The sequence below is a fragment of the Notechis scutatus genome, chromosome 3 (assembly GCF_049901735.1).
Source record: "Notechis scutatus isolate UNSWTSFEM ecotype Mainland chromosome 3, rNotScu1.2, whole genome shotgun sequence".
In the NCBI taxonomy this organism is placed as follows: domain Eukaryota; kingdom Metazoa; phylum Chordata; class Lepidosauria; order Squamata; family Elapidae; genus Notechis; species Notechis scutatus.
This window is the reverse complement of record NC_142011.1, coordinates 64,434,749-64,461,360: the sequence shown is the minus strand read 5'-3', so window position 1 is coordinate 64,461,360 and position 26,612 is coordinate 64,434,749. Positions and strand designations below refer to the sequence as shown.

General features: G+C 36.2%; 2 protein-coding genes across 3 annotated transcripts; one reads left to right on the top strand and one right to left on the bottom strand.

Annotated features, from left to right (window-relative positions):
• Positions 1-1,865: 1,865 nt before the first annotated feature.
• LDLRAD1 (low density lipoprotein receptor class A domain containing 1) lies at positions 1,866-13,244 on the top strand. Of its 2 annotated transcripts, XM_026665914.2 has the most exons (6): positions 1,867-2,330; positions 2,772-2,826; positions 4,876-5,040; positions 7,505-7,642; positions 11,162-11,290; positions 12,583-13,244. In XM_026665914.2, exons 1-6 carry the CDS (start codon positions 2,310-2,312, stop codon positions 12,729-12,731), a joined length of 657 nt encoding a protein of 218 aa, XP_026521699.1. In that variant the 5' UTR covers positions 1,867-2,309; the 3' UTR covers positions 12,732-13,244. The 2 variants fall into 2 exon arrangements, with proteins under 2 accessions (XP_026521700.1, XP_026521699.1); XM_026665915.2 differs by lacking the exon at positions 2,772-2,826 and having other exon boundaries at positions 1,866-2,330.
• A 1,043-nt stretch (positions 13,245-14,287) lies between these two features.
• On the bottom strand, positions 14,288-26,453 carry LRRC42 (leucine rich repeat containing 42). The gene is made up of 8 exons (XM_026665902.2): positions 26,128-26,453; positions 25,197-25,675; positions 23,875-24,006; positions 21,130-21,248; positions 18,461-18,549; positions 15,795-15,908; positions 14,931-15,015; positions 14,288-14,564 (listed from the first exon to the last, which is right to left on the bottom strand). The coding sequence occupies exons 2-8, from the start codon at positions 25,658-25,660 to the stop codon at positions 14,311-14,313; spliced, it is 1,257 nt and encodes a 418-aa protein (XP_026521687.2). The 5' UTR covers positions 25,661-25,675; positions 26,128-26,453; the 3' UTR covers positions 14,288-14,310.
• Positions 26,454-26,612: the final 159 nt, after the last annotated feature.

The following is a 26,612-nucleotide window of genomic DNA, read 5'->3' as shown; positions in this document are numbered from 1 at the left end:
TACCTCAAAATTAGTTTGATCTAGTTGTGCTCTAAAATGTGCTTAAGCAACAGTGAGATATCTGAATCTTTCATAACTATAGAGGTCTACAAAATACATCTTTTGTGAACATAGTTCCTAATACAGATCATCTCAGGCAAAATGTAAATATTCCCAATCTACACATTCACAAGGCAGAAAATGTTCACACATAGGGAATTATTCTGGCCTTTCCCTCTTTGCTGGAAAGAACATTTGGAGTCATTTTAAATTCTGCCAGAACTTCATAATCTGTGGACTAAAGCAAGTTATAGCTGTAATTTCCCAGAACTTCTCATTACAGCGCGGATGTGTCTGGAACCTAAGGATGTCCAGATAATTGAAATATGAAAAAACTTAACAATTCTGGTTTTGAATAAATTTAGCCATGAATCAGCAATAAGATGAGTATCTTTTGTATTGTGGATAATTCTCCTGTCTTAAGGAGACTGATAAGGACTGAGGCTTAAACACCTAATTATATAATTTAAGGAGAAATAAGTTATAGAATTAGGTATTTAAGGCTTAGTCCTTATCAATCTGGACCCCAAATTATTTTGTTAGTGTAATTTGTATTCATTTTTTTTAAACTTCTCTAGTCTCTTGTTTATGAAGTTTCCTGTTGAGAGAACAAGCCACGTTCTATGGTCTAGGTTAGAACATAACATTTGTCTTAGTAAAAGTTTCAAGTTGTATCTCTCTGCCTTGAATAGCTCTGTTATTTAGCTCCTTACTATTGAGCATTTGCCTAAAAGATTTTAAAGTTTGTTTCTTGTGAAATTGGTCTATCTCCCAAAGAGAGGTGCAAGGGCTGTATCTTGTAGCCAAAAGCTTATAAGCTACATGGCCAGGAGGTTGAACAATAGAAATTATTTCATTCCCCCTCTCCATTTTTCCCTTTTAATCACAGAAACAGCGCAGGTGATGACAAGTTTATGTTTCTCTGACCATTATGATTGTGGGCGGGGGAGGGAAGATACCATGTGAGTCACCCACTAGAAAATAAATGATTTTGTTTGCTAAGTACTGAGCCATTATTCCCAAGGTAGGAAGATCAAACTGATGTGAACTCTAGAAAGATGTTGGCACAGGCAGATCTTGTGCTTTCCAGCCTCTAGCTTAGCTTTGTCACTATTCTGTATGCTTTATTTAGATCCTCTGCAAAATTAGTCCTCTGCACTTACTTTAAGTAAATCTGAGGTTGAATTTAAACGCAGAAAGATCGTTAGGCAATGTTTAAAGGTTGTTCTTTCCACAGCAAAACAAGCATATACTTATCTCAAAATTTAAATTGATTATTTTTTCTAAAATTCCAGTTACTGTGAGCAATCTATCTGTATAGCAATCTATTACATACAAACTGAACACCATATGGATGCTATTAACATACTGTATGTAGCTCTCAAGGCTATCGAGTTGAAAATCAGTTGTTAGAAATAAGATTTCTGTCCATTTCAAACAGCTAAATCCATGCTGTTTCAAAAGTATCTTCTTTAATTTTTTAAAACAACTCAGTACCATTAAAGGTTATCCCAAATTTAAAAAGTAAACTGGTGTTTTCCTATACCAATTACATTATAAATGATACTGGTCAAAGAGACAAATCTAATTTAAAAATTGCAGCTCTGAACTATTTTAGTAACAGAGTTCTAGGTTTGGCTAATTAAGAACAAAAACCATAGGTGAGCGCTCAAAGATTGAAAAAAGTATGGTCACATCATGTGTTTATACAGTATATAAAGACAACCATTATGAAACAAAGCCCCTTTGTAAAGCTACAATAATATGTGTTTATATCATTGTAGCTTTACAAAGGGGCTTTGTTTCACAATGGTTGTCTTTACATATAAAGAAATAATTTAAAAGTCAAGTTGGTGTATTTCCTGAGCTCTCAAAGTAAAATCATTCTTGCCTACAGTTAGTTTGTTCTTGCCCATAAATACGTTATTAGTGTTATTTGTGAAATTTATGTTTCTAGCAGTGGCTGAATCATTATTAGTAATTTTCTTTGAAGGCTGAAAGGCACAACATTTTCCCCCCTTTGTGCTTACTTCCGTTTTCTTCAATATGATGGGGATGAAGTCATAAGTAAAAGAAGAAAAGAGTCATTCTCTTTTGTTCTTTTGTTTCTCTTAGTAACCAGGTAACCCAACCCCAGGTATGTAATCTGTAATCAACACGCCATTTAATAAAAACTAGCTTCTCTTTCTGTCTTGAGTAGCACTAGCAACATCATTTTAACACTGATGTTTGAATGGTCAGTATAATCCTGCTTGGCTTCAAGAAGGAAAATGAACAGAACTTACCCACAGGTAATCGGCCATCCCTTTAAGATAATTATAATTACCCTTACTGGATTAAAATAACAATTTTTGTTTTCTGTAAACAAATTACAAATGCTGGAATATCATGTGCAGTTACTTTAGTAACAGAAAGTTGAATTAAATATAATTGAATATTTTGATATTTACATGATTTTCCAAATGTGCATAATTATATATGATGTAGTATTTTTTAATTTACTTGTTATTTTTCTTGTATCCCTCAAGATTGCTTAGAGGTTTTCTCTAATTTTATCCCAGCAATAATACCCTGATGTAGTGCAATGTGCTTCATGGTTGTGCATCTTCAGAGCTCTTGAACTTGGCCTCCTGGTCCAAATCTATCTACTGCCTTAACTGATGTAGCTACTAAAGTAGTTACTTGCTTTAAAGATCTTGGCTCAATATTTATTTTATTTTTATTAATTATAGAATATTGATACGGATTCACTGGGTTCAACCAAATCCCATCTCACTGATAAGAAAGGTAAAAAGTTCTGAATACTTATTCAGTGACAAAGTACTTAGATGCTTAATATGTATGTTGAAATGATTTTTTGGGAGAGTAGAAAATACACAGTCACAGCACACAAATACACAGTTAATACTGCCATATGAAATTTTTATAGTTTTGAATTAGAAAATTGTTAACGGTGTATAATTATTAGAAATAGAAATTGCTACCCATTCAAAAATGACTTCTCATGAGGTTACAACTTGGAAATGTATATTATGAAACTGGGAACAGAGAGAGGTATCATGATCTAATTCCATATTAAATGTTAATTTAATAACATTTGTGATTTTTAATGGACTACATTTTCCAAGATACTAGAATAATGGATGGATGAATGAAAAATGTGGCTGTACAAATGGAAAACAGGGTAGCATTTTTAAATCATTATTATTAATTTTTCACTTCTTTCTGTGCATATATTCCCAGTCCTACTAGCTGGGGATTCTGTGAGTGATGGTCCAAAACAACTGAAAGACATGAAATTGTACAAGGATGTACTAGCAGAGACTTTGTAGAATTTCAAGATAGACTCAACATCATAAAAGGATAACAGTTATTATTTATTTAATTTTTCTAAAGCATTTCTGTGGCCACCCAACTCACACAAGGCATACAAAAGGGGAAAAATCATAACCAACAAATACAAAAGCTGGATATATAATTAAAAGCTAATAAAACAAAAATAAAAAGAGAGGATTGGGGCAGAAGTATGCTATAATTTCTCAGTGTGAGTCTCCCCATACCAGATCCATCGTACAGAAAAGAAGCAGGACTTCCCTGCCTTTCTAAAGGTCTGTAGGATGGTACGTCCATCCATATCTATGCTAATTGAAAGAAAAGGAGACATATACACTTGAGAAAGAAGTGGGAAAAATAAATGGCATGATTTTATTCTGAAATAGCATCAATGGAAGGATCGGGTATCACTCATCGGTACAGAATAACAGTAGAAATATTGAGAAATTTATTTTCTGTTAAGCTACTTAAAGGTTGGAAAGATAAAACCCAAAATGTGATAAATATATTTCTCTTGGGCTTGAAATCCTGTTTATTTCCTCAGTTTTCTTGTAGCGTTCACTGAACAAGAGGCGTAGTTTGGAACACAACTTTTACCTGCAGAAGAATCAGATTCAGTCTTCAATCTGTCAATTTAGGAAAGAACATTACATCCAGGAGGTTTAAAAAAAATCACAATCTAAAGAATATTGGCTGAATAAGGACCCTAAAATTCTAAAATAAACATTGTAAAAGACAAATGTATTTGTTTATTAGATATTACTATATCATTTAATGAAGACCAATTTGGAGTTCCTGGTGGACAAAATAGTCTTGGTGTTCAGTGGCATTAAGACAACAGTATGTCCCATTAGATGAGTGTTTCTCAATTTCAGTAACTTCAAGATGGGTGGACTTGAATTCCTAGAATTTCCCAGCCAGTGTGATGTCCACCCATCTTAAAGTTCCTTGAAACTGAGAAACACTGCATTAGATTTGACTTTAAGAGATTTGGAGAAATGAAAACCTACTACAAAATTCACGCAGCTATACAGGCTTTATTTTTAATTTGAATAGATCATATGGTCCATGACAAGAACAAAGACTTTTAAGCATATAAATATTTTATATGAAGGAAAAAGTAAAGTCTCCTGCAAATCGAGATCAGATGATGGCTAACTTCTCTGTTGTTTTCCTGGTAATGATACAGGAGTGCTTTGACACTGACATCTTCAGGATGTTCTTTTTTAAAAAATTTTCTATTGAGCTACAGTCCTGGTATTCCTAGTAATCTCCCTTGCAGATTCCAATCAGGTCCAAGTTGCTTACATTTTTGTGATCCGCCACGGCCAGGCAAGCACTGCTCACTGTATGGAGTAAACTTCAATGATGCTTAGAATCCATGTATTTCCCCCATGCCACTCCAATGGTCTTATGTAGGTCTTTTAGAAATAAATTAATTGTTGGGAGCTGGCAGAAGCCAATAATATGCGCATGAATTCTGCAGTAGTTTTATTTCAACAGCCGGTACCACTCATGACCAACCAGACTGCTGCAGAAAGTGTTTTTCATGGACCCTTTGCACTCGACGATGCATCTGTGTATCTGCCATTAGTCTTACTATACTTGGGATAATCATTGCCATCATCACATTGGCTGTGACTGTCGGCATTCCTCCTCCTAGCCCAGGTCAGTTATTTGCAAATTTCAGTTTTAGTCTGACATCGACACCACAGGAAGAATAGTCATGGCTCTTTCAGTATGTCAGATGGTGAGAGTATTGTCTGAAATATCAAGAGTTAGAAGAGAGGAGAACTTAATTGTTTATCAATATAACCAATAATGGACATTTTTAAAGCACAATTTGATTTGTCATCGGTAACCACTTCAGAGGGACTCGTAGACCTTCTGTTCTCTTTGTAAAGTTTCATTGTCAGGGAAATATCTGTTGTTTGTAACATTTACATAGTGGATGTTTTTTATTTACTATTATACGTATCTTCCATAAACAGCTGTCTATGGACTGATTCAGATACTCTGATCTCAAAATGGCATTGCCATGATTGCAGCTAGATGCTAGAAATGACTATTCTAGCCTTATGATCTAGCATCAGTAAGTCCCTTTTGAGTCACTAATGACTTTTCAAACATAACCATGCAGTTTTCTTGGCAATAGGATGGACATGTTTTGTCATGCCATCTTTTAGTGCTTCCTAGTCTAACAAATTAGCTCTGATCCTGTTTAGTTTCTGGGGCAAAGCTAGGTCAGCCAGATACTACTATCTATACTCAGGTAAATCAACATACAACCCATAAATGAATCATTTGATCACCTCTTTCTATGTCCAACTCATGTGAGTATGGCAACATTGTTATGGTGGATTTAGGTCCACTAAATCTAGGGAAGCTAAATGATACATCTAAATAATTATTATTTCCCTCTTAATAAAAATGCATCTATTTCTTTAAAAAATTAATTTTATGGAATACCACATTTATGTTATGCAGGACAGTATGTCATAAACAGTGAAGACTGAAGCCTCATATACTATTTTTATTCCACTCCATCTCTCATTTACCCATTTAAATGGGAAGGTCTAAAATGAGATTCTAAGGTTATCAATACATCAGTTGGATATAGTTGCAACTTTCCTTCAGATTTCCCTGCTCAAATTGTGAAGATCAGGGTGAAGGTGGCAGAGTCACCTTACATAACCTTTCTATGCTTATACATGCTGTAGTAGAGTATAAAAGGGACTTATTAGATGAGAGATAGGGCAAATCTCTTAATTGTATGTCAGTGATATAATTATCCAAACTGCTTTTTTGAGTCAGATGCTGCAACATCCATAATATAGCTTATAATTAGCCAACATTTACCGAAATGAGTGTTAATAACTCCACTTTGATATACACTGTCAGTTTGCAATTTGCAACAAGTTCCACACCTTTTGAAGATGAATTTGAGTGCCACTAAAAGGTATATGATCTAATAAAATTAATCTTGTAGCAGTCAAAACACCAAGTGTTCTATGTTTTGTTGGACACAATATGAAATATATGTAGATATATCTAATTTTTTTCAAGTAGACCAATTTTTCTTTAATTCTCATGCTGCTCTAAGTTCAAAGTTGTTTTTACCATGATATAATTAACATGATGTTTGTTACAATATTATATAACTGACTTTTTATAGTTAGTCCTTGATTAGCAACAGTAATGGAACTTGCCCATTACAGCCATAATGGTCTTGAAATGGATCACCCATGTGACCAACCTGATTTGACAACTTTTGCAGCAGTCATTAAATGATTAAGTCATTTAACAAACCAATAGTTCACTATGGCTGGATTTGCCGAAAACCAGAAGTAAATGCTGGTTTGGGGCAAAAACATTGTAAAACCTGGTCACTTGACCACAGGACACTGTAAAAAACTGCAAATGTAGGCCAGTTGCTAAACGCCTAACGCACAGTCACATGACTGCAGAGGGAGTCAACCATTGGAACTTCAGAACTGGGTTGTGAGAACTCCTGGGCAAGTCCATCATAACTTTGAATGGTCATAAATCAAAGAATACTTGCATACACTGCAATTAATATTTGACACATAGTATTATGTGACAGGATATGTGACATGATAAAGGCATAAATCTTTTGATATTCGAATTCACATAATTCCAATTATTGGCCAGAAGGGGATGAAGGATGGGGTTAGCCATCAAATCTGCAGATCCAGTAATATGGGGATGGAATCTGTAAGGCAATTATAGTGTTAGGGAAACTGACTATGCTCTCCTGCAAATGATGCTTTATGGTTTTAATGGTTTTACTGCTTTTAATTTTTGATTATTTGTTGTACAGTACTGTTCTTTGTGGTTTTAACTTTGTATACTGTCCAGAGTATTAGTAAGTTGCTCTGTGACAGTTCTGTAGAAATTATGTTAAACTCAGTTTTATTAGAAAAGTGGAAAGAAGGAATTATAGTATCTGAAGATTAATGATACCTGTATATCTAAAACCTTAATTTGAATTGAAAATTAAAATTTTTAGATCTGTAATTAAATTTGAATTGCATCAAATTTCATAGAGGTATATACTATATTATTGAGTGTCAGTATTTACAATTAGTTTGCTCTTGGTTTTATTTTTCAGTTAACCGTTTATGTGTGACTACCAGTAAGCAAACAGGCTTTTTATGTGATAACAGAGAGACCTGCATTCCAGCCAGTGAAGTTTGTGACACAAGACAAAATTGTGCCAATGGGGAAGATGAGCAAGAAGCATTATGTAGTAAGAGCCTTATGTTGTGCCCTTCTTCTTGCCCTCTTCATATTACAATGTTTTTCAAAAACTTTAACCTTAGACTGTCTACTATTGACCTCATCCCTTTCCTAAGAGGTCTGTAGGGGGCGTGCATAAGCACACCAACGTGCCTACCGTCCCTGTCCTATTGTTTCTTTTTATTTTTCTTATATGTACCCATTTCATGTATTCATAACTATGTTTATACTTATACTTGTTATCTTGTAAGCAATTGACAAATCAAATAAATAAATAAAAATAAAATATCTTAGGCTCCTTATAAAGAATATGTGATTATATATTCTACAGTTTTAATGTATCATGTTATTATTTTTATTTAGAAGGGAATGTTTGGTTATTTATGCTATATCTTAAAGCAAACAACTGGCTTAATATAGGGCTGCAAGATCTTAAGGTCCAAAACTACTGTACAAGTGTTCTTAAAGCAATATAGAAATTAATATGCAAATATGTTAGCTCATTTGTATATTAATTTTCTATATGGCTTTAAGAACACTTATATAGCCTGCATAGTAAGTTGCATAATATTGTGAGTAATTTCTCCCCAATAACATCTGCATTTGAATATTTGTGGATTTCAATTGAATCTAATATTCTTTTTCTAAACAAGACCCCTTTATTCCATTGCTCTAGCAAATAATATAAACATTACCTAAGCTGAAGAGAGAGCCTATAATATCAGGGTAAGCACCGTATTATTGAAAAGCAGAATATATATAGTGATCATTCGAAGTTACAACGGCACTGAAAAAATGTGACTTATGACCACATTGTAACATCCCCATGGTCACATGATCAAAATTCGGATGCTTGCCAACTGGCATGTGTTTATGCCAGTTGCAGAGGTCCAGGGTCATGTGAACATCTTTTTCGACCTTCTGACTAGTAAAGTCAATGGGGAAGCCAGATTCACATGTTACTAACTTAACAACTGCAGTGATTCACTTAACTGTTGTGGCAAAAAAAGGTCACAAAATAGGGGAAAACTCAATTAGCAACTCTCTTGCTTAGCAACAAAAATGTTGGGCTCAATTGTGATCGTAAGTTGACAACTATCTATAGTAGCATAAGTTGCAGTACTTTTTGAAATAGAAATACAATAATAACCCCCAGAAATGAACTAAGAATAAAATGATCTCAGATCTCTTTGATTTCTTCTGATGTATCTCTGCATATTTCTCATTTCAGCAAATAGTTTTCATACAGTTGCATTTTTCTGCTAACAATATGGAAGTTTTTGCTTTGGTGTCAAATCTTGTTTGCATTCATCCTCTAGCCTAATTCATTTTTCCCCATCTTATTCCCAATGCATATGGTCAACCAGATTTTTCTATGTAATTATTTGAAGATGAGCCCATTGGGATTTTTTTAAAAAAAAATATCTGCTCACATAGTTCAGGAAAATACAACAAAGGACAGTAGGAAATGAGAAGCTAGAAGGACTTCTCATTGACTTTAAATGGCTTACATCATATTTGAATTTTCCAGAACATTATGTTTTAAATTAGAATTAGGTTATGGTCAAAGACAAGATTCAAATATTCTGCATTTCTTTAACCTCACTACTGCAAGCTCTGGATGTGCCTTTTTGAAAAATTGGTCCATTTTATCTTAAGATTACAATTAACAGATCTGATCTGAGAAATTGATTCTAAATGAAAGGTATCAATAAGTCTTGATCACTGTCCCACTTCACACTTTATTTCTATTTTTTTTTCAGAAGCTAGATTCATACGTTGCACTAAGGCATACTGACTTGACAGCTTAGGCTGAACTGGAATTAGTAGTTTATGATTCAGGGGGTTATGGGAAGTCAGTCTTTGTCTTAACATGTCTGAGCAATTATGTTTGTAATGTGGAAAGAATTTTAATTCAATATTAGATTTATTCCTATATTGTCTCTAACCCTCCTTTTGATCATTAACTTGACCCCCCAGTAACTGAAACTAGAATACTATGTTGCAAACAAAGTCAATATAATGTTGCAAAGATTTCTAATCCACTTCCTCCACTGATACAATGACCAGGCTAAACTAATTAATCTGGCAAATAATAGCAGACAGGGAAAAACCTTTCTCGATATAGAATTTCCCTCCGTACACAGAAATGGCATCCAAAATCAACACGTAGACACACACCAAATCTACACACACACACTAAGCAAAGTAAGATAAGAACTTTTTCATTAGACCTGCACACCTACCAAATTAAACACCACAAGGGCACATTCACACACACCTCACAAAGGACCGTCTCTCCTATAAATATTCCTAGTCTCTGTATCCCAAATTGTAGCTACCTCAAGTGCTGCTTCTATGTTCTTGAATACATTTCTTTCTCTTCAAGCAGCTGAATCCCATGTCGCTGTTACACAATCCCAACTGAAATTTGAATATTCTTCTGACAGTAAAGTCTTTTTAGAGTTGAACATGCTATGGGTATTCACCTAGTGTGAGTTGTTTGGTTTTGGTTTAGTATATTGTGTGAATACAGACAGTTATGGATTATTTAATAAACCATTGCACAAACTGCACATTTGATCAATGGATCCTATTTTGGCATGCAAGCTCGTTTTACCAGGAATCTCTGTTTTGTACGGTACTCTCTAAAACAGGAATCTCCAACCTTGGCCACTTTAAGACTTGTGGACTTCAACTCCCAGAGTTCCCCAGCCAGCCTGTTCTAAAAGGTCATACTCATGGGTGAAAAATGAACTAGTTAACTAACTCAGGTTGTGGCAAAAATACCTTTACTGTTGTACAAATACAGGGCTTCTTGGTACTCAGTATACAGAATATAGAATAACATAGTTGGAAAGGACCTTGGAAGTCTTCTGACTAATCTTCTCGAGTGGAAGATGTCCTATATCAGGGGTGTCAAACTCATAGCCTGCAAGCCAGATGCGTCATGCACTGGCCACGCCCACCCCAGGTTTAGCGAAGGTGGGAAAGTTGCAATACGTCACGTGACAACGCCATGATGAGGTGAGTTTGACACCCCTGTCCTATACCATTCTGGACAAATAGTTATCCAATCTCTTCTTTAAAATCTCCAGTGATGGAGAGCAACTTATTTTTGTTCCAAAGCAGGCTAACAGTTCAGAATTCATAGGGACAGTTTAAGGAAAACTGGATTTTTTCTAGATACACTTTAGAACTACAATCCGTATATGAAAATATTTAAACTTGGCATCCGAAAGGTTTAAACCAAAAACAGCTACTGAAATAATAATTTTTTAAAAAATCATTAAGTTTATTCTGCAATAAAGATTTCAACCCCCAAGAGCTTGCATTTCTAAACAAAATCAGTGTTCAGTTGACATTGCCAGGATATTCCTTATATTTCCTTCCGTACTCAAGTTTTTATACTTGACAGGTCTGGGTTTATTTTTTAGTATAATTTTTTTTCTTGACAGGTCACATTTTAAGGAAACTTTTTTTTTTTTTAACAACAGTGTAAGCTTACATTTATTTGCTGTTTTGGTAGGTGATTTGCCAAAAAGCCTTCCTGGACACTTGATATTTTATTGCAAGAATCGCAGGCTTTGGATCTACGCAGACAAAAGGTGTAATGGATTTAACGATTGTGGAGATTGTTCTGATGAAATAGGGTCACGTGAGTCCTTTATTTGCTGGAAAAATAAAATTAAAGTTTTAAATATAAATGAATGTTTTAAGGCTTTTGTTGCCTCCCAAAGTGTTTTGCTTTAGTTGACCTTGCCCTCAACACACACACACACACACACACTCCTACACAACAAAGGGGAAACAGAAGACTGGTTATTCAAGTCCAGAGCAAAGGAATTAAGTGTAACTCAGTATAGAACTATGCAGTTCTGGCTAGTTTCTTCCTGTTTTGCTGATGTTCTTCCTTATGCAGGTCCTTTTGACTTTCTGGCCAATGGATGAGAAAAGAGTTAGCTCCAGAAGGAAAGGAGTATCTGTGAATATTACTCTGCTAGTTATTGCCAACTCTGCAGAGGTGGGTGGGGATTGGATGCTCATCTCCATTTCAAGGCCATAAGGCAGAGTTTATGGATGGCCAAACAGCTAGTCCTCGACTTACAACAGTTCATTTAGTGACCAAAGTTACAATGGCATTGAAAAAAGTGACTTACAACACTTACGGCCGCTGCAGCATCCCCAGTCATGTGAATTACAGTCGGATTCTTAACAACTGGTTCATAATTATGACGGTTGCAACATCCTGGGGTCATGTGATCATCTTTTGTGACCTTCTGACAAGCAAAGCCAATGAGGAAGGCAGACTTACTTAACCCGTGTTACTAATTTAACAACTGCAGTGATTCACTTAAGAAAAGTCATAAAATGGGGCAAAACTCACTCAATTATTTTCTCACTTAGCAACATAAATTCTGGGTTCAATTGTGGTCATAAGTTGAAGACTACCTGTAATTATAAATTGATCAGGTCCCACTAAGGGTTTTTAAAAATACCTGTTCCATGATTATGGTCTATGCATTGCTTTCTTTTCTGTACATGCTCTGCCACACCATACAGGCCTAATGTATTCAGGGGGTAATTCAAAACTGGCAGATCATGTTTGACTAGGAAGCACAATGGAATGTAAAGTGCTGCAGGTTGCTATGTTATTTGCTGAGCAACAAGATTTCCCTCCGAAATATCCTCATAAATAAGATCAAGAGATTGCATTGACCTATATTAAGACTCGGAATTTTCTTTGGCATGTGATTTCTCTAGTCTTGATCCTTTCAGATGTGCTAGGCCTAGAGTTCTCACAAGTCTAAGCAAGCACTGCCCACAGCCAATGTTTCACAATTCTGGGACACTTAGGTAGAATTACCTACTAACTACTGTATGGTTTTTGGGAAGAAACTTCTTATGAATTGGGTTCATGTGTGGGGTTTTTTCCCCCCAATCTTGTAGAAGCCAGCTGCCCTCCTTGTGGATCTCAGTCTTGGAGTTGTACCCTGGTGGTCTTCCATGAATATTGTACCTGCATTCCTAGAAGTTTTTGCCGAGATGGAATACAACATTGCTTTGACTGGTCTGATGAATACCTCTGTACAAGATAAGCAGATGATGTGATGACCATAACCTTGCAGAAACTAAAAAAACAACAACCCACTAAGAACCGGGCTGTTGTGGAACTGCAGATAATTTTAAAGGGACCTCACAAAGGATGTTTCATTCAGTGTTGTTGCTCTTCACAGCATTTGCCCTGCTTGGTTTCAGGGGCCGTTTGTTTTGCTCTGCATTCACCTAGTTCTCACAGTGAAGCCATTCATCCATGACAGACAAGGGGATTTTGGTTTTCATTCAGTTTGTTGCAGAACCTGACACTGCTGTTTCCGGATCAGCGACTTGCTTAAATTCAGTCTTTATAATCTTCAAATTTTGCACAGGATGCTCACGTAACAATAAAGCACCTTATTTGTAAACCAGAGGTTATGAACTTTCACCTTATATCAGTTTCAGTTGTTTATGAGTTTATAAATATACAGAAGATCCACATCTGATAATTAAATGGCAGGCCAGGAGCCAAGTTAGCTAGAGAAAGACAGGGAAAGAAACCATATAATTATATAGAAACTTTGCCAAGTTTATGAATGCCTCCTCCCACATCCCTAAATATTTGAGATTCTCTTCAGAGCATTTTACTTTAAAACAGGTAGTCCTCAACTTAGAGCTCAGTTACTGTTCAAAGTTACAACAGTACTGAAAAAAGTGACCACCATATTTCACACTAACGACTGTTGTAGCATTGCCATGGTCACATGATAAAAATCCAGGTGCTTGGAAACTGGTTGATATTTATGACAGTTGCCATGCCCAGGGAGTCACGTGGTCAGCTTTTGCAAACTTCTAAGAAGCAAAGTCAATGGGAAGACCACATGCACTTAACTATCGTGTTGCTATAAGCTTTCATCCTCAAGGCTCCACCTGACTGCTGTTCTGTGTGTTGCTTTTTTTCATCTGCAAGCCAAACTTGCTAAACTTTGGCAGGGAGCCTATCTCTACACTGCAAGGGTCTCTGTTTGCACACCTCATTTAATGAAGAGAATAAACACACCCCTTCGTGTATTTGGATATGTGCTTGGCCTGGGACAGGAGAGTTTATAATGTGGAAAGGTCAAACTTAGTTGGCGAGCTCCAAATTTTGAAACCCAAAACTGCACAAGCAGTTGTATTTTTTCTCCCCAAAAGTACAAATGTATATTTTTGAACATCACAATTTACATAAACAGTTCAACCATAACACTTTTCATCAATTGTGTTTACTGTATTATATTTAAATCCTTGTGGTCAAGTCTTGCCGTTTCTTCAGATACTACATACAAAGAGGTTACATCATGCAAGAATTACTTGCATGAATTAAAGACGCCCAACAAAAATCAATACCCGGGGCAAAAATGAACCATAGCTAGTATCATTCCCAGCAGTTTCTCAGTGAATCCCCTTTATGTTTACCCAAACATGGTAAAGTGCTCATTTATTGTATGTATAGAAGTACAGCAAGTGTTTCATTTTCTTTACAGTGGCTTCAAGTTGATTTCTTTCCAGTCCATCAACTGCAAAAATAGAATGCACCATTTATTTTCCAAGAGAAACAAAGCTGAACATCAGCCAATTAGTTTAAAATGTTCACTTTATTCAATAAGAGTTTAACAGGTCCCATTCTGTCTGTGAAAAGCTAAAGAGTTCTGATTGAAGGTGGTGGTTTTTTTGCTCAGCTGCAGTTCTTCTTCTCTTCGGGAATTCTTCAATCATTTCCATATCTCTCTGTGGTAAAAGATTATCTGATGTCTCTCTTCTTTCTTTGTAGAACTGCAAGTTCTCATAATTTTCTCTTTGCTTTTCTCCTAACAATGATTCTGGAGATCCTTCTGCTCTAGGTCTTTTTCCATCTGCAAACAACAACAACAACAAAAACCCACTCATGAAGTGGCCACAACTGCATTTTTATGTTGTTATGTTTTGGCTAGCAGTATCAAAAAAAGAACATTAACTTATATAGATAAAGCATTTTGAAGGCTTCCAAATGTTTCAAAGGATTATTTTAATTCTTCCAGTCATTTTAAATGAAGCCTGAGGAAAGGAGGAATCGTATTTCATGAGGAGAGAGAAGTTTTTAAAAACCCCACTTCAAGTTAACTGTTACCATCTGTGCATGTACAACCTCTTTAGCTCACAGCTTCAGTGAGCAAAAATATACCTCAATTTTTTAAAAGTAGTTTTAGCTTGAAAACAACTGTCTTTATTCAATTACTTACAGAAACGTTGAGCTGCTAGTTTAGATTTTACACTTTCTTTGGAGTTAACTACTTCTAGGACTGCATGTTTCCACTGCAAGATAACCTGAAAAAGTTAATTTCAATATTGAGTATACTGATTTTTGTATGACAATCAACCTAAATGCAAAATATAATATTACTTAATTGTGTATAAATTATGATACTTAGGATGAACAAATGTCATTAATGTCAAAAACTAAGTGATAGTTAACTGAATTGAAAGAATATTATAATATCTGTAACAGCTATCCTTTTTACAGTCTTAAGCCAGTAATAATTCATTTAAAAATACATTTATTGTTAAATAATCATTATTTATTTATATTTCTAAACCTCCCTCAAAGTAGGACTCTATAATATATAATACTTGCCATATTAGCATAACTATATTGATAGAATGAATATCCAGTTATATATTTTATACTTTATTTTATGAATACTTCATAAATATATACTTTAATGCATTTAAAATAGAATATCAATAATCTATTATATAACTGTCATGCTGAAATAATATACTGTATAGTAGAAGATAGAACAACATGATTTACTTAGATAGATTTAATAACACGTTAAAGGACTGAGCTAGTTCTACATTAATATGTATATGTTTCTTCAAATGTTACTAATTTAATTAGTTTTGTATATTCTTTTTTACTATATAAGCAATGTTACATTTTGTTTGTACTTCATCCTATCTTCTTGCAGTTATATTTTATGAATAAAATATTTAAGAATTAAAAAAGAAAATATTTATTATTTATGCCTGACATTTTAAAACATTCAGACTCACAAGCTCATCTTTCGGATATTAAAAATGGATACTGATAATTTAGGAAGTACCTGATCTGCCCATCCTTCTGTTTTGCAGCTGCTATGATCAAATTCTTTCAAAGGAATCTTTGAATGGACTAGGTCTATGAGCATGTGGATTTGATCAATGACTTCTTTTGTGCCCTGGCAATAAAGAGAAACCAAACTAGATTGGCTATGTTCATGTCATAAAGTAATGTCTAATGGCTTGGCTTTGCAAATTGTTTAAATTTAGCCTTTTTGTTTATAAGCAATGCTTTATAGCTTAGTGCAATGAGGGGGCCACACTTATATTATTTATTTATTTTTACTGATTGAAAAAACGCCTAGCTCCAGATGATTCTGGGTGCAAATAAATTATATATATTTTCTGAGGTTTTCGCGGGTATTTGCATGTGGATCCTTGGTTATTCGGGTTTTCTCCTGCGTAAAATTGGAAGTATCTAGGCAACGTTTCGATGAAGTCTCATTCATCATCTTCAGGCTTGTGTCTTCGGCTTTGTGCTTCTCAGAGTAATGTGAGCTTGCAGCTGCTTCTTCCTTTTAACTGCTAGTGGGGGTGTGACTTGATTGGGTGGGGGCTTGGCTATGTTCTGATTGGCTGGGGGTGTGTTCTGTTCAGGTGGGATCCCTTGCACCGCCTACCCCACCATATACATCGGACAAACTAACAGAAGAATAAGTGCATGCATTGAAGAACACAAGAACTCAATCAAAAAAGAAGAACCAACCTCTTCCCTGGTCCAACACCTCAAAGCCACAGGACATGAGATTGACTTTAAAAATACCAGAACTATCGCCAAAACTGAACACTTCAACAACAGAATAATCAGAGAAGCAATAGAAATAGAAAAACGCCCGCACAGCATGAATAAACAAGATGATACCTCCCGCCTACCAGCCATTTGGAAACCCGCCCTCATGAACAAACGAGTAACGACTAACATGAAGAATGACACCAGACCCACACGCACGAGTGCCACACAAGATGCTACCACCACACTTCCACGTAGAAAGCAGACTCACACCCACACAGAAGATGAGACACGACCATGGACCAGAAGCCGTACTGCAGCTGTATCACTACCCGCTTCAAACCCCTCCGACCCATACATGAAGCGAACTGATGCCCACCATGAAGATGTGGCACGATCACGAACGCGAAGCCAAACAGCAGGATCACAGCTCACCAGCTCAAATCTCCCAGCAACTAAGACTAACCTGAGCACAACCAAGCCCCCACCTGAACAGAACACATCCCCAGCCAATCAGAACACAGCCAAGCCCCCACCCAATCAAGTCACACCCCCACTAGCAGTTAAAAGGAAGAAGCAGCTGCAAGCTCACATTACTCTGAGAAGCACAAAGCCGAAGACACAAACCTGAAGATGATGAATGAGACTTCATCGAAACGTTGCCTAGATACTTCCAATTTTACGCGGGAGAAAACCCGAATAACCAAGGATCTATCTATCTATCTATCTATCTATCTATCTATCTATCTATCTATATAAATATATATATAAATATATATATAAATATATATATATAAATATATATAAATATATATAATATGTTATTCAGCTTTGTTCGGGTATTTTCCCACATCATTATAGTTGTACTTTTAAAGTTGTAGCAACGTTTCGGCAGAATCTCATCTGCCATCATCAGGCTTCTGTATTGTGTTCGTCTGTGTCGAACATATGTCGAATATATATAGGAACTCAGTAAAACAAAATAAAATCACAAAATCATAGCAAGCAAAATCTTACAGGGGCTCTCATACTACTCTGTCCCAAGGCCTAGAACAGGAGTTCCCAAACTTGGCAATTTTAAGACTTGTGGACTTCAACTCCCAGAATTCTTCGGCCAGCATAGTTATGCTAGCTGAGGAATTTTGGGAGTTGAAGTCCACAAGTCTTAAAGTTGCCAAATTTGGAGACCTCTGGCCTAGAATAAGGATTTTACTACCTCATGGAGTATAATCAGGGTGGATTACACAGTCTCCAGATAATATCATTCCAGAGCCTGTGTGCCATGACTAAAGAGGCCCCAACAGAAGACACTGATTTACAGAAAGGACTCAAAGCACATTGACTCTTTCATATCTTATTAGCATGTTTCCTTGCAATGTTTAAAAAAATCATGGTTTAAGATTAATATGTGAACCCGCCCATTCTATAAAAAAACAAAGTCAATGACAAGTCTTATGACAAGACAGAAATATTGACCTTTTTATATGTGAGTGTGTATGGTGTGCATGTGTGTGTGTGTGTAAATATACATGTGCCTAAATCTAGATCAGAGGTGGTATTCAGCAGGTTCTGACCAGTTCTGGAGAACTGGTAGCGGAAAATTTGAGTAGTTTGGAGAACCAGCAAACATCACCTCTGACTGGCCCCGCCCCCATCTATTCTCTGCCTCCTGAGTCCCAGCTGATCGGCTGGGTCTTCTTTTGTTGCCCTGCACAGGAGAACAGAGCTGGGAAGCAGGTTAGTGGGGTGGGGAGGGAATGGGATTTTGCAGTATCCTTCCTTCAGGAGTGGTGAGGGAATGGGGATTTTACACGATCCTTCCCCTGCCATGCCCACCAAGCCATGCCATGCCCACCAAACCATACCCACAGAACCGGTAGTAAAAATTTTTGAATCCCACCACTGATTTAGATGTTAAACAAAGTAAACACTTCTTTTTACCCTGAGGCCAGTTCCAGAGAGATCCAAATACTTCAACTTCTTGAAAGGACGCAGATACCGAACTCCTTTATTTGTGATTCCTGGATTATCTATATAAAAAACAATATCACATTAAAATTAAACCTGTTATATATGCTAAAGGGCATACAAGAGATAAAGTAAGTCAAAGCTACTTAAATGTTTCTTAACTTGATACTTGTTAGAAATGCTAAACATTACACTACTTAAACTATTATTGTTACTTAACTGAAAGGGGTTCAGAAAGCTTCATTTTCTTGACCAAAGGGACTACCTTCTTGACTGCAGCCCCTCTTCTTAGAAATATTGTGGTTAAATTAGCCTAAATTTTGTTATATTTTAGGAAAGTCATAAAATCTAACTTTTCTAGAAAAGCTTGGAAGAGGATCTGGATGTTATTGTTCTGGGTGGCTTTAAGCTCTATGTAATATTGTTTTTGCTATTGAAATTATTATTTTGTTATACAGTCTTATTGTTTTAATATTCTTATTGTAAGAAAGGAATATAAATCACTCAGAGTCCTGTGGGATTAGAGAGCATATAAACCTGATACAAAAACAGAGAAATACCAATTTCAGGACAGACATATGCACTTTTTCTTTCCCACTACAAGTAGTCCTTGACTTACGACCACAATTGAGCCCAAAATTTATGTTGCTAATTGAGACATTTGTTAAGTGAACTTTGCTCCCTTTTTTTGTCCTTTCTTGCCACAGTTGTTAAGTGAATATTATAGTGGTTAAGTTAGTAACATGGTTGTTAAGTGAATCTGGCTTTCCCATTAACTTTGCTTGTCAGGTTACAAAAGGTGATTATATGACCCTGAGACTCTACGACCGTCATAAATATGAATTAGTTGTCAAGCTTCTGAATTTTGATCATATGACCATGGGGATGCTACAGCAATTGTAAGTGTGAAAAACAGTCATAAGTCACTTTTTTCATTGCCATTGTAACTTTGAATGGTCACTAACTGAACAGTTGTAAGCCAAGGATTACCTATATATGAATAAAGATAAGATATTTGCTATCAAATACTTCTGTTCCATAGAACTTCAGAAAACCAGGATATTTTACCATCTTGTTTGCTGTATTCAAACTAGCAACCATTGCTCAAGGGAGTTGGGAACATATAAGCTTAATACATTAAATTGAATTAAATTAGTAACAAATCATTTATTTAACTTGGCCACTGAAGTTTTTCAGCAATTTACAACAGAACATAAAGCCAAAATTTAAATTAAAAATAGTAAAAACCTAGAATTCAAACTCTGTTTAAAATATGCCTTTGTTTTCTTAAAGCAAACATAAACAATGAATTTAGCAGTGAATGCATTCTAAAGAAGCAGAACAGCTTAGAAGAAAGATCAACCACGAGTCATTTGCAAGATAACCTTGAGAAACCGTAAGCAAATCTCCTTAATTAACTAAGAGGATCAAATAGAAAGGGATATACACTCATATAAGCTGGACATATCCCAGTGAGACTATAAAGTGGCATTACTAGTCTTTTGCCCGGAAACAAATTGGCAGCCAGTATAATGATATTATCATTTGCATAATGGGATGTCTTTGACAAAGCCACATGCTGTATTTAAATTTCTGAACAAGACATAAAGACATTGCCATGTAGGGTATTTATATTAGTCAAGTTGGAGCTAGAAGAATCCGCAGGAAAAGGGTCAGAAAAAAAAAAAGATAGATCCAGAACCCACCCCCCCCACACTAAGTTTCTGCTTCTTTTGGAAGGGTGATATTTTGTTCAGTACACAGAGATCTTTCTTGTCTACATTCAGTTTCAATTCATTACATCTTCTCCAGAGTTAGATATTATATTATATTATGGTCCAACACCAGATTAGCTTTAACCAATCCATTACCTGATTTCAAATGAGCTATGCCAATTACTTGAAGGTGATATAAGGAAATAGGTTTATAAGTCATCACATGCAGATAATATCCAACATCAGATTATCTGATAATGTTCCTCAACAGTTAACATAAATATTGAAAACCATCAGTGATTGCTGTTATGAAACCAACTATTTCCAAACAGCACTATCTCAAAGTTTATCTGGAAGAGAACTGGCACAATTAAAGAAAATTGAGATTAAAAAACACACACACAAAGAACTTGAGTCTCCTGAGTAACATTCCAAAGTATTTGAATAATCTATTGAGTCTTGATGCTATTCATCTCAAAAATGAAGGATAACATTGCTGACTTTGTAGCAAATAATAGGAGCTTGTCTCTCAAAGTTCAGTTAAGGAAGGTACAGGCAGTCCTTGACTTACGACAATTGAGCCCAAATGTTCTGTTGTTAAGCAAGACAGCTGCTGAGTTTTGCACCATTTTATAACCTTTCCTGCCACCGTTAAGTGAATCCCCACAGTTGTTAAGTGAATTTGGTTTCCCTACTGACTTTGCTTGTTAGAAGATCGTAAAAAGTTATCAAGTGACCCAGGGACACTGCGACCGTCACAAATATGAATCATGGCCATGTGACCATGGAGACGCTGCAGTGGTCCTAAGTGTAAAAAATGGTCACGTCACTTTTTTCAGCGCCTTTGTAACTTCAAATGGTCACTAAACAAACGGTTGTAAGTTGAGGACTACCTGTACCTGCTCTCTAATCTTAATTTATACTTACAAGACAAATCCAATGCTGAGAGATTTTCGAGGCCTCTTTTCATCACTCGAACTCGTGCTGTCATTTTGCGAAGCCCAATATCTGATAAGCAGTTATCTTTCAGGAGAAGGTGAGTTAGACTGAAGTAAGAGGTAAAAATTGCAGTTTTTACAGAAACAATTGTTAATTGTTAAAGAGTATTTCCTGAAAAGTATCAATTATTATTTCAGGTTTCCTCTCTCATTTTAAGACTGGCATGAACTCTTTATCTAATCACACTTATCATATATTAATAATGTTCAGGAAAAAAAACATTGATTCAAGAAACATATTCTAGTACCTTAAAGTTTGTCTCAAAAGTGTATATACCGTATTTGCCGGCGTATAAGACGACTTTTTGCCCTGAAAAAGATGCCTCCAATTGGGGGGGTCGCCTTATATGCCGGGTCGCCTTATACGCCGGCAAATAGTAATTGGGAAGCACTGCGGCTGCTCAGCGGCTGAGGCACTTTGCGCATCGTGAAAGCGAATCCCGTGAAGCCGAGTTGTAGCCAGCCTTCTCCCAGCTCCCAAGGAAACGAGGCTCGCACCGCCCAAGCTCCGCTGAGGTATCCGGCTGCGGCTGTCAGGAGTTGTTACCGCTGGCTGGCGGCTCATGCGGCTCCAGTCCCGTTGCCTCGGGAAGGAAAGGCAAAACCAGGAGCCGCTGCTGCCATTGCAAAGCGCCGCCGCGCTCTTCCTTTTGCCTTTCCTTCCCGAGGCAACGCAGGACTGGAGCCGCGCGGAGCCGCGCCAGCGGTAACAACTCCTGACAGCCCCAGCCGGATACCTCAGCGGAGCCCGGGCGTGCGAGCCTCGTTCCTTGGGAGCTGGGAGAAGGCTGGCTGCTCCTTTCAGCTTCACGGGATTCGCTTCCACGGTAGACAAAAGTGCCTCAAAAAAAAAAAAAAGTGCAAAAGTGGAAGGCGTGCGGAAGAGGGGCGAGTATATAACAAACTATATTTTGAGTGGAAATGTTGGGGGGGTCGTCTTATACACCGGGTCGTCTTATACGCCGGCATATACGGTAAATAATAAACCTCGTTAATTTATTAATCTAACCCAATTTGTTGTATATGTCTGCAATTGCAAATTTGAACAAACTGCAAAGAATTGTAAATTAAATAGGTATGACACTATTCATCTAGATTTATGACTTAATTGTTTAAACAAGGCTGTAAAAAGGCATTTAAAAGAAATAGGTCTTTTTGTATTACATGGATTATAGTTCAAGTATGACATTAGCATGAAAAAGTCCCTTTCTTTCTTTGAAATATTTAAGCAGTCATATCCTTTTCAGACTTTCTGCTTCAAAAGCTGTCCTCAGTCCACGTGCTATACACATGCATGTGCATGTCCAGACAACATTGCTACATGGACTATTAGTGAAGAAGCTGGTGAACATGTCTACGGAAACAGCTGTTGTCTGAACTATAGACCGGATTTAGAGACAGCACTAAATCATGTTTTGGTTAATCTGGTAAGTGGAGCAACCTGTCACTGCTGAATTGATACAATATCCAAAATCATAAATCAAACAGGTTTCATTATAGCTCATACACACACACACACACACACACAATTTTTTCCTGATTTTTCTCCTTAATCTATAATTGTAAAACCAGAAAAATTTAAGAGCTTCCTTCTATGAAAGATAGTGTCTATGGAAATTTTCAATCAACCAGTTAGAATTAAAGAAGCTTCTTGGATGAGAAGCAAAACATTATTATTATTATTATTTTGGGGGGGAGGGAATCAAGAAAATGTAGTTGCCTTTTGGAAAAAGCACCTTTGGTTCTTCCTTCTACATTTTTTCTGCCATGAAATGCATCCTTGTGAAGGAAGAAAGCCCCTTACTTATAATTACCTGTATAGAGAGAGCCAAGGTAATGTACAGTAGGCCTCGACTTACGACCACAAATGAGCCCAACATTTCTGTGGCTAAGCAAGAAGTTGTTAAGAGAGAGTTTTGTTCCATTTTATTTTTCTTACCACACTTGCTAACTGAATCACTGCAGTTGTTAAGCTAATCACACGGTTGTTCAATGAATCTGGCCTCCACAATGACTTTGTTTTTCAGAAGGTTGCAAAAAGGGGTTGCCTGACTTTGGACATTGCAACTGTCATAAATATGAACCAGTTGCCAAGCATCCAAATGTTGAGCATGTAACCATAGGGATGCTGCAACGGTCATTAAGTGCGAAAAACAGTCATAAGTCACTCGTTTCTGTGGTGCTGTAACTTTGAACGGTCACTAAATGAATGGTTGTAAGTCAAGGACTACCTGTAATTGGTAAGGTGTAGGATGTCACCAGAAAGATCCAGTATCAAATCTAGCATGATCCTTAGAAAGTCTTTGGGCCAGTGACTCTGTCTCTCTCTTAGCCCAATCTATTTTACAGGGTTGTTGCTTTGACGGAAAAAAAGAGGAGAAAGGAGGGTTATGCATGCCACTTTAAATTCCTGAATGGAAGTTGGGATATAAGTGTAACAAATAAATAAATAGTAGAATTTAGCATGTACTTTCAGCTAGCACATAGCACATCAACCATTCGAATAAAATTTTTCCAACAAGTGAAATATGTAATAATTTATTCCATTTGTAAGATAAATGTATTTCAGGCTTGTTATAATTAAAACTGGAACTGATTTCAGTTGCCATAGTTCTCTGAGCAATAAACAAACAAATGAGAATGCTAATTTCTCTCACAATTATTATTACTGTACCTGGACAGACTTTCATTGGTGACATGCTCTAGCAGCTCATGGCCATCCCCAAGTTTACAACAAGACAAATCCAAATATGTCAGACCTCGGAAAGATTTAATTTCTTCAAGTTTTTCAGAGATAATTAGAGAACTGTAAAGAATAAAAAAAAAAAAGTAAGCTCCTACAACTTAGTACTGTCTTGGGCACTGTCTTCTATTGCTGAAAAATTAATATTACTAATCATCTTTACAAACAAGATTATTTTCTTACAATATTTTGTTTGTTTTGGAAAGTAGCTTGGGTCCCATATATTTTGGAAAAAGCAACCACAGATTTTGTTAAATGCCCAGCCTAAGCCACTTTTATTTATGCTCAATTCCATTTCAATATAGCATTGAAAAGAAGTAATGGAGAAATGTGCTAGTAAAATCATACAATAGTCAGGATCTCAGAAGTAATCTGTCGAACTCCCTGCTTGTGCATGTTCTATTAAAGCAAGGATTATGCTTATTGTCTAAAGCACAACTACAATAAAACCAATTTTCTTTCATTTACAATTTACAAAGCATCTCAACAAATAATCAAAATATAGTCAAGTGCAAAACTGCAAGGAGTAAGCCTTAAGTCACTTTCTTTAGATTCTCAATACAGTTTATTTTCAGATAACTGTTTGAGAAGGTTGCAAGTATTCCTGTACATTCAAAATCTACAGTAATACTATAGAAAATAGGTATTTTATTTGGGGTGGGTGGGGGTGGGGAGGGAATACTTCAACTTCTATAAATCTCAATGAGCATGAAGTCTTAACACATTTGTGGGGTAAATTAACTTAAAGAAGTTTACCCTGTATCTTTTGTAGTTATTTATACATTCACAACATTATTTCTCATACAAAACAGCTACAACAGTACAAATTAAAAATCCTATCATGATAAACTAATAAGATTAGCTTATAAATATTAAGCCAGAAAGATTAAATTCAGATTTAATATCCTTCAACTGAAAATGAAGCGATATTTCAGTTTCCAGTATATAACAGTTCAAAAAATAAAGTAGGCAGTTCAATCTATTTGCACTGATCTATTTGCTTAATTTCAAAGAGCACTCCAATTTTACACTTTCTTGAAAATCTATCTATATATATATATATAAATAACAACTACAATGACGTAAAATACCGAACCAAGCGAACACCATACATGTAAGTACCATGAAAACTTAAGAAAACATATATATATATATATATATATATATATATATATATATATATATATATATATATTACTAAATATATATTATCTTACGAACATACTACTATTTAGCAAACTGTTTGTGCTTACCCATTTCTCAAGCATAGCTTCTGAAGCACTAAGCATCCATAAGCATTAGTGAATGTCTGCAAAGCACAGAGCCCTGTTTTTGATTCCATGAATTTCTGCCTAGCATCTGCAGCATAGAAAAGCTTTTCTGCTATCTGTTCTGGAAAGTCATTCAGTGAATCAACATGATTAATATTGTCAGCAATATAGCTCAGGACTAGGCTGAAAAGAGACTTGGAGGAATAACGAAGACTTCCCTCCTTTGTGTAAGTGAAGATAAAATTATCTGTCCTTCCATTGTCATTTTCCTTGTTGACACAAAGCTCAACAGAGAATTCTTTGGAGAACAATCTTGAAGGCCTTGAATTTGGAGTATAATTGACTCCTCTTCCTGAATCTTGATTTATCATAAAGAGCTGACCATTCTCTCGAACATATACAGGTTCTCCTTCTGGACCATTTTCGGCATCAAGATAGCATGACATTCTGCTTTCAGATTTCTGGAAGAAAAAGTCAAAATGAACAAGGTAAAGCATTAAAGAAGCGGAATAAATTTCCAAATTTATTCCACTTTTGGCTTTTTTCACTCATACAGAGTATTTTTATACATAAATATTTTAATATTAAACACCTAAGCTGAAGGAGTTTCCCAAAAGCAGAGATGATTGTATGTCTTTATGTCCTTGCAGGAGAAAAAAAAATCCATATAACAGCTATCCTTATTTTAAAATTCATAATCTAAAGCAGTACGTATTTCTCAACACTGCAACTTTAAGTTGAGTGGACTTCAATTCCCAGAATTCCACAGCCAGCTTGCTCGTTTGCTTGCTGTCTGTGGAATTATGGGAGTTGAAGTCCACACATCTTTAAAAGTTGCCAAGGTTGAGAAACACTAGTCTGTAAGGCAAGATTAATCCAATCCAGGAAATTTAAAAAGAAAAAAAGAATATACCTGCCGTCCGGAGGAACTTCTGAAGACGGCTACAGCGTATTCGTATGACTATAAAGGAGCAGTCAAACTTCATCCACTGCCAGTATTTTAGCAAATCCTTTCAATTTACATGCAATATAGCCAGGGTTTGTTTCTGTTTCTGCAGGGGAACATTGGAAACAACCAGCAGCCTCCCCAAAGCCACTCTGAGGTGCGCAGTTGGGGAATCCACCCCCAATCCGTCGCCTCCCAACGCGGGAGGTTTCTGTGAATCCACCTCAGAAAATACAAACATGTAAAATCACTTGCCCCCACTTTAGACCGCGAGATTAGCGATTGAGGAAAAAAAAAAAGCAACGCGCATGCGTGCGTGGCCGGAGACCCTAGAGATAAAAATGTAAAGCCGTTTCCCGAGAACGAGAGTGGTTGAAGGCCTTTGAAAGTTCACGTCCAATGTTTTGAAGGACACCACATCGCCATACCCTTGCCTAATTTACCTAGCTCTT

Excerpts from the sequence above, each read along its gene's own strand:
- LRRC42 (XM_026665902.2), bottom strand. The coding sequence starts at position 25,660 with ATGTCATGCTATCTTGATGCCGAAAATGGTCCAGAAGGAGAACCTGTA. Across the intron at positions 18,550-21,129 it reads CTCAGCATTGGATTTGTCTT|ATAATCCAGGAATCACAAAT; the intron begins GTAAGTATAAAT and ends TTTTTTATATAG. Across the intron at positions 14,565-14,930 it reads ACTAGCAGCTCAACGTTTCT|ATGGAAAAAGACCTAGAGCA; the intron begins GTAAGTAATTGA and ends TGTTGTTTGCAG.
- LDLRAD1 (XM_026665914.2), top strand. The coding sequence starts at position 2,310 with ATGAACAGAACTTACCCACAG. Across the intron at positions 2,827-4,875 it reads CCATCTCACTGATAAGAAAG|CCGGTACCACTCATGACCAA; the intron begins GTAAAAAGTTCT and ends TTATTTCAACAG. Across the intron at positions 11,291-12,582 it reads TTCTGATGAAATAGGGTCAC|AAGCCAGCTGCCCTCCTTGT; the intron begins GTGAGTCCTTTA and ends CCAATCTTGTAG.